Consider the following 7,841-nt stretch of genomic DNA (forward strand, 5'->3'; position numbering starts at 1 on the left):
GCTCTCAGGATTGCCTCCATTCTGCTGAGAGGTTTGCATCAGCCCAGAGGATTCTCCAAGGGTCATTTTCCCATTACCTGTATTTGCTACAGTTTAGCAGAGAGCTACTTAGTGGCACATGCCTTTAATCCCAGCACTAGGGAGGCAGAGGCAGGCAGATTTCTGAGTTCGAGGCCAGCCTGGTCTTCAGAGTGAGTTCCAGGACAGCCAGGGCTATACAGAGAAACCCTGTCTAGAAAATCCAAGAAAAAAAAAAAAGTATCATTGCCTTCTGAAAGCTGGGCTAAAGAAGACAATGTCTTGCAGGTCCTGGAGCTCAGTTACCCTTTGCCTTTGTAAAACTTATTGTTCTGAGTGCACTTACTAGGGATGCATGCTGAACTTTATGATAGTCNTGAGAATGCTGTATTCAGATGGATTTGTGCCTTCGTGGTCCTATTTATTGGCAGAAAGGTCTTGGGAGGCAGGCGTTTGATAGACAAAGTCAGTAGACATTCAGCAGAAGCTTCTCCCTATAATGTTTCTATCCTACTCTTCTAGGTCAAGTTCCTGCCAAGATGTCCTGCCAGCAGAGCCAGAAGCAGTGCCAACCTCCTCCCAAGTGTCCCTCCCCAAAGTGCCCCAAAAAGAGCACAGCACAGTGTCTGCCTGCAGCCTCTTCCTGCTGTGCTACAAGCTCTGGGGGCTGCAGTGTCCCCAGCTCTGAGGGAGGCTGTTGTCTGAGCCACCACAGGCGCAGGTCCCACAGATGCAGGCGCAGGAGCTCCAGTTCCTGTGACCGTGGCAGTGGTCAGCAGTCTGGGGGCTCAGGCTGTGGTCACAGCTCTGGGGGCTGCTGCTGAGCTGGAGCATGATGCTGAGACAAGACAGTCTGGAGGAAACAGCATCCCAAGGGTCAAGGAAAGCCCAGCTACTCTTCTTTTGTCTGATCCTGGAGACCCTTCTCTGCCTGTCTGATGCTCACAGCCCTTGTTCCCACCCTTCCTGTGGAATATGTGTGCCCACCCTATGTTCTGACTAGAATAAAGATTCTATCCCCATCACACTGGTGTGTCACTGTCATTGTTCCCTGTCCCTCCTTGGGTAGCAAGTATGTGCCCCTCCCCTCTAACCCACAATTAAAGCACTACATAATCCAGCACATAAAAAAAAAAAAAAAAATCATAGCTCTACACAGGAAAAGTTTAGGGATCTGTCAGACATCTTAATGTTCACTTAGGTTGAACAGCAGGGGAGAAAATGGGCAGGACTCGGGTATCTAACAAGGAATGATATGTCCTATGACATGTGTAGCATATATTCATCTCACAGTTTAAACCGAAGCCTACTATGAGGAGCTACTATTTGCTTTGATGAGTGATTTCTAGCATCTAATTAAAAAACACTGACTTTGCAGTTTGATAAGTATTCAAATGGAGTGGCTTTGCTTTTGAGGAAGGATGTTGTGGATTTCTGAGGAGTGTCTAGAAATACCCATAGGCAATTTTGGCTGTAAAAACAAAATGGGCTTCCAGTCAGGAAAATGCAATTTAAAACTACCATTAGATTCCATCTCACCTAAAACATTATGACTACAATGAAGAAAATAAGTGATAATATAATGTTGTAAAGAAGAGTAGCTGGTAGAAATATAAATCACTGCAGCCACTGTAAAGTCAGAATTTAATTCCTCAACAATCAAAAACAGATCTACCATGTAACTCAGCCATACTTCTTCTGGGCACATACACAGAGGAAATCTTATCCAGCCACAGAGATACTTATACATCCATGTTTATTGCTTATCCATTCATAATAGCAAGGAAATGGAGGCAGCCCTGATACCAATCAACAGAAGAGTGAATGATTAAAAAATGTAACATGTAACATAGAATTTTACTTACCTGTAAAGAAGACTGAAATTGTGAAGTCTGCAAGAAAAATGAATGGATCTGTATCATCTCATATAAAGTGAGGTCACCCAGACTCAGAAAGACAAAACGTGCATCTCTCTCATAGAAAGATACTTTTAATGTTTGTGTGTATGTTATTAAAAGAAAGAATTGTGGCAGGTTTAGACTAAAAACCAGATCAAGATCATGAAATAAGAACAAGACATGGTAGGAAAGGGGGGCAGCAAAAGAAGACACAACAGGAAGTGGAAAGGAAAGTAGCGAGTTGGGAGGGGCAAGAGCAGATCAGGGGTCAGGGAGAGGAGGAAAGAGAATGAGATTTTGTTGGTATTTTTATAATTAAACATAAACCTTTGTGTTCTCATACAAATTTGTAATTAAAATAATTTTGTGTTTATGATGGATGTTGTTTGTATTTTGTGGGTAGAAACCAAGATAGCCCTAAACATCCTACAAGTCACAAGCTAGCACTTACACCAAGGAATATCCATTCCAAGACACCAGTAACACAAAGACTGAAAACTTCTGAAACAGTAAAGTAAAGAACGATGGTTTAGGAAGTACAGACACAACAAAACTCTAGCAGACAGGTCAGGTGAGGAAATCAAGTTAAAACAGAGTAAGTCAAGAGGACACACAGAGCTGATGATTTAGAAAATGAGACAGTAACAGGTGTGAATACCAAGCAGTTAGAAAAAGGGAGGAGGGGAACAGAGAAATGCCAGTCAGGTTATGGATTTAGTTAACTGTCTGGTTAATACTTCCCTAGAGCTTTTCATGTGAGGAACTCCTAAGATACAGACGCTCAGCTCTGTAAGTAACCTGTAAGGTCATTTCTCTGAAAGGCCACACAGCTTACAGTGGAGAAACTGCTTGGTCCCAGGACCCAGAATACACAGCTTATAAACCCCTGCTCTTGGCCACTTGACACTTGACCCTCCCTTGAGATTTCTAAAGAGCTCTGCAGAAGCAATGATCTTTTATTTAACCTCTAACAGGTTGATTTTTCTTATCTTTAAATTTTTATCCTTAGAAATAATATCCTAATACATAACTCAAACTCCCCTTTTAATAGTCTGGCTCTCACATTTAGAATGTAGAATGTTGGTTCTCTCACATAGACCTGTCAGGCTCTAAATATTGTTACTGTGAAAAAGCAGTCCACCAAACCCAGGAAACTACAGAGGTTTGTCTGAATTTTAAAACCAAGGCTGGAAAATATCTGATTATTTCCATTCCAAGATCCAAGGACTCAGGGTTGCTTTTTAAACTTTATCATTTAATGAATAAAATAGTTCCCCAAGAATGGTATGAGATACTTTGGCCTGGTCCTTTTGGGACCCACTCTCTAGAACAACCCAGCTCCCTAAACTGGAACCCTGAACTGCCATGATTAAATCTATGACCACCAGATACTCATGACTCACTTCGGGAAAAACTGTTGGGTTTCCCTTCATCCTGGGCCAGAATGCTGTCAAGTTATTAATAAATTATAACTCAGTGCAGGTCAGAATGATAAGTTGAGCTGGTTGCTGCCAACATGTGTATATTGTACTGCTGTGTGGACCAAGAGCCATGAACCAGTGAACACACAGAAGCTCCAGAAAGTGGAAAAGAAAACCACTGTGTGGATTAGTGGCTGTAATTCATATTCCGTGTTTTTGGTTAAGGATCAAAAGGAAATGTATCTCTAGTGTTAAGAGGAAGATTTAACAAAGCTAATTTAAATGCACCTTGCATGGTATGAATACATTATGTCAATAACACTGTCAGGTGTACACAAAATCACTTCTTCATTTATTTGTTATTAATCAGCTGATTCCTTCTCTGTATCCCAACCCCAATGACTTAGTGCCTTCTATGGCCTGGATCTGAACCTTAGAAAAAAAAGGTGGCACACTCACAATTCATTGAGGAGATGTTGTTTGGGTCGTGATCTGAACTAAGTTGTGCTTTCACCACACAGTAGCCTTCTCTCTCCCAGAACACCCATACCTTCAGACAGTCATCATCCATACAGATCAGGATGCAAAGCCAGGAATACTGGGCTCCTGAATCAGCATCTTTACTGAGAGTATTAGTCTGCTCTTACTATACATAAAGTTCTTACTATACATAAAGCTCTCAGATATGAGTTCTATGTGCACTGTCTGCTCTCTAGGGACCTCTGGTTTCATGCATTACTCTCAGTGTCCCAGAACAGACTACCCTCCCCCTCTTTGGAAGGGTGGAGTTTCTCACCCCACTCTTCCTTCTGCATTTCCAACACTGTCATCTCTGACAGGCTACTGACCTCATCTCAGACACTCCCAAGTGACATTAAATGACAACATCCTAACACATGAGGCAACAAAATAGTGACACCTGTGAACTCTTGCCTAAACCTGATTACTCCTCAAGTGTTCATCTGTGAGCTTGTCACTTGATGCAGTGACTTATTTACCTGACTGTCTGTCCTGTTACAAGGCAAGTTATACAACCAGGACTATGACATACGCATCTCTGGTCAGATGTGTTTATCACCTCATGGGTTAAACATCTATCACAGAAATCTGTTATGTAATATCAGTTTGATTTCTGTCTAAATATAGAACACTACATGAATTTGCATGTCATCCTTGCATGGGGCCTATTCTTAATCTTCTCGGTATCATTCCAATTTTAGCATATGTGTTGCCAAAGGCAAGCCTTATTTTTAAATACCTAAGGAAAATCAGGGCCAGAAAGATGGCACAACAGTTTAAGAGCATGAGCTGCTCTTCTGGATGATCCAGGTTTGGTTTCCAGCATCCACATGGTGCATCACAGTCATCTGTAGATGCAGTTCCAGGGGATTTGACATTCCCTTTTTGCCTCCATCTACACTGCACACATGTGGTAAACAGACAGACATGTGTACAAGTGAAACTATAAAACACATAAAAAATAAAGAAAAAAACAAGAAAAAAGTAGTTTTAAAAGAAAGAGAAAGCAGGAAGGAAGAAGCCCTCAGTGAGGGTAAGAAGCAAATACTATGAAGGCTTTAGAGCACTTCTCAGGGAATCTTTATGTTTCTTTCTCCTTTCCCTTCTTCCAATAGACCTTGAGTCTCTGAACTAGAAACATAAGATCTGGTAATAAGGTCTGTGGTCTTGGACTCTGACTCCTGAATCTTCCAGAGAGCTAAGCATCAGTCACTTAGGTGCCCTAGTGGCAGCTCCAGGCAAAAGTTCTTGGGTCTCTGGATGTTGCAAACATGTGAGGAGTTGTAGGTAAGAGTTTATTATTATTATTATTATTATTATTATTATTATTATTATTATTATTTTCTTTATTTACATTTCAAATGCTATCCCGAAAGTTCCCTATACCCCCGCCCCTGCTCTCCTACCCACCCACTCCCACTACTTGGCCCAGGCCTTCCCTTGTGCTGGGTCATATAAAGTTTGCAAGACCAAGGGGCCTCTCTTCCCAGTGATGGCCGATTAGGCCATCTTCTGCTACATATACAGCTAGAGACACAAGCTCAGGGGGTACTGGTTAGTTCATATTATTGTTCCTGTAGGTAAGAGGTTTATGGGAGAAGGGCAGGAGTGGCGATGGGAATGCAGCCAGATCCTGACTGGCTAGAGACAAGTACAAAGTGAGATTTTGTCTGTGAACTAGAGGACAGTAGACACAGGAAATCCCATTCTACAACTCTGGTTCTTTCTCTTCCTTTCATGTGATTAGTTGGGGGGGGGGGGAAGAAAAAGACAAAGGTTCCTCACTTCAGATATGGACACCAATAGCAGATCAAAGAAATGATTCTCCCAAAGTTCAACTTTGCAAACTAATATTTATTGGGCTTAAAAGGCAGATGGATCATCACAATGCCCATCCAGCATAGGTGATGACTCATGAAAGTTGAATACTTGAAGCTCCTTGTGTGACTTGCAGGCAGCTCCAATGGCTGTAATGTCTCATTCCCAGCAATCATTACTCCATATGAAAATCTCAGAGAGGGGTTTTGTGAATCCTTAAATTCCAAGAGTACCTTGGGCCCTTGTGAGTTGTTCAGTTCCTGAATTTTGTGCCTCAGAAAGAGCTATAAAATAGTACTTGGGTGTTTGGCCTGAATGTATGTTTCTTCAACATTTACATGCTTGATGTCCACAGAGTCCAGAAAATGGTATCATATAATATAGAACAAGATTTACAGACTGTTGAGAGCAACCATGTGGGTGCTGGGGGAAAACTCAAGTATTGTAAAAGAGCAGCCAAACCTCTTAACCACTGAACCATCTCTCTAGCTCTCCTTTTAGGAAGAATTTTTAATAAATGACTTATTAGGGTTTTAAAAATAAGGTAAGTGGAAAAGACCAGAACAAGAGACTCTTGTCCTTGGATCACTTCAATTACATAGTATCTTATGGGGCAATAGGGAAGTAGGAATGCAGGTGACAATGAGTATGGATTTTATCCTAAGTCTGCCAAACTGCACACCTTACAAAGATGGACTTTATGACATGTAATGAGAGTTATGGTTTATATTGTCCATCTCCCCTCCAATTTAGCCTATGTGTGACTCAAATCAGTGCCATTATGGTAACAAGAAAATCTTGAATTGTCAATTAGTTCTGCTCAGTTGGAAGAAAGGAGTTACCCACTGATATGAAGTTATATGATCTGAACAGACTAGACCAAAGAAGTAAGCCTGAAGGGCTACAGGCCTCTAACATAGCATCTGTGGTCATCAGTTAAGTCCAGAACTCCTTCTAAGCCATCCTTCTAGACCAGCTGCTGCCTTGTGTGAGTAACAGAATGCCCATTCTCCCTGAGATGGCACTTTTCCCATCTGGAACCTTGCAATGAAGTTCTCATACCCTTTGCTTTTCCAGGGCAGGACAGTTTCTTCTCCAGGATAAAAGACTCCATAGGCTGGTAGGGATGGAGCATCTGAAAGAACAACAGAAGATGGCTTTCATTTCATGTGCAGATTCTTTGTTGATAGTATCTGAATATTTTGGTGTGAAGCTTGCAAAAAAATGACAGAGGTGACATTTCAAGTTTGATTACCAATAACTTAAGATTCTACCCACCTGGTCAAAAACAGTGCCTGTTCTTGCTTCTAAAGGATTACAAAGTAGGTGAAATCAGTGTTTGACGTCTTCCAAGCATCTGAGGCTGAAGGATTTTTACAGCACAATTGAGAGAAATCTGAGTCCCAGCTCTAGACAACAAAATGCTCTTGTTGTTTGTCCTATATAAGCTCCCCTTGGTTCCAAGGTGCATTCACAGTGCAGTCCATGCTGCCTGGATCATGGGCCATGCTCCATCAAATGTGTTTAACTTAAACACAGAGAGATGAATGACTTCTATGAATGGGACTCTCATCTAGAAAGAATTCAAGAGAAAAAGGGGGGGTCCTCAAGACAGTCACCTATGGGAAGTTGGGGGCTTTCTTAGCTCCTCCAGGCTGCTATAACAGAAGGCATCAAAACAGCTAAGATGTATTTCTCACAACATTCTTATAATTCACATATTCTCCTGGAGTTTACTCTTCTAATACCATAAAATTGGGGTTTAGAGTTTCCACATGAGTTTGAGGGAAAGCAAATATTCGTTCTACTACAGGAACTCAGGCTAAACACTAAGCCAGTGGAAGATGATGGAAGGTTCTCACACACCAGGATCTTAGACTAGAATGCAGATATATGCTTTATATGCAACCCAGAATTCCCTAAAAGTAGCTGCTAATTAGAATATGCCCTTCTTCTAATGATGTATTTCCCAAGACCTGGCACCGTCAGCAAAGCAAGAGAACGAGAAGCCACGTAATGCCCAGTCCACATTCATCTGCACCATTGCCATGTGGTAGGCCGGGTAGATACCTACTACCCTTCTTGTAGTGAAATGGCCATTGAGAGAGAAATGCTGGTTGGGGGTCTCTCACTCTCTGATTAGCATACTGAGCTTCTCATTCCTTTA

General features: G+C 41.7%; 1 protein-coding gene and 1 non-coding gene across 2 annotated transcripts; one reads left to right on the top strand and one right to left on the bottom strand.

The window, feature by feature from the left end:
- Nucleotides 1-557: 557 nt before the first annotated feature.
- On the top strand, nt 558-842 carry LOC110321075 (late cornified envelope protein 3B-like). Its single transcript, XM_021197183.1, has one exon. The coding sequence runs from the start codon at nt 558-560 to the stop codon at nt 840-842; it is 285 nt and encodes a 94-aa protein (XP_021052842.1).
- A 3,631-nt stretch (nt 843-4,473) lies between these two features.
- LOC115064011 lies at nt 4,474-4,580 on the bottom strand. The gene has a single exon (XR_003843849.1). It is a non-coding gene; the product is annotated as a U6 spliceosomal RNA (small nuclear RNA).
- Nucleotides 4,581-7,841: the final 3,261 nt, after the last annotated feature.

The sequence above is a fragment of the Mus pahari genome, chromosome 4, assembly GCF_900095145.1.
Source record: "Mus pahari chromosome 4, PAHARI_EIJ_v1.1, whole genome shotgun sequence".
In the NCBI taxonomy this organism is placed as follows: Eukaryota; Metazoa; Chordata; class Mammalia; order Rodentia; family Muridae; genus Mus; species Mus pahari.

Coding starts and splice junctions, on each gene's coding strand:
- LOC110321075 (XM_021197183.1), top strand. CDS start 558: ATGTCCTGCCAGCAGAGCCAGAAGCAGTGCCAACCTCCTCCCAAGTGT.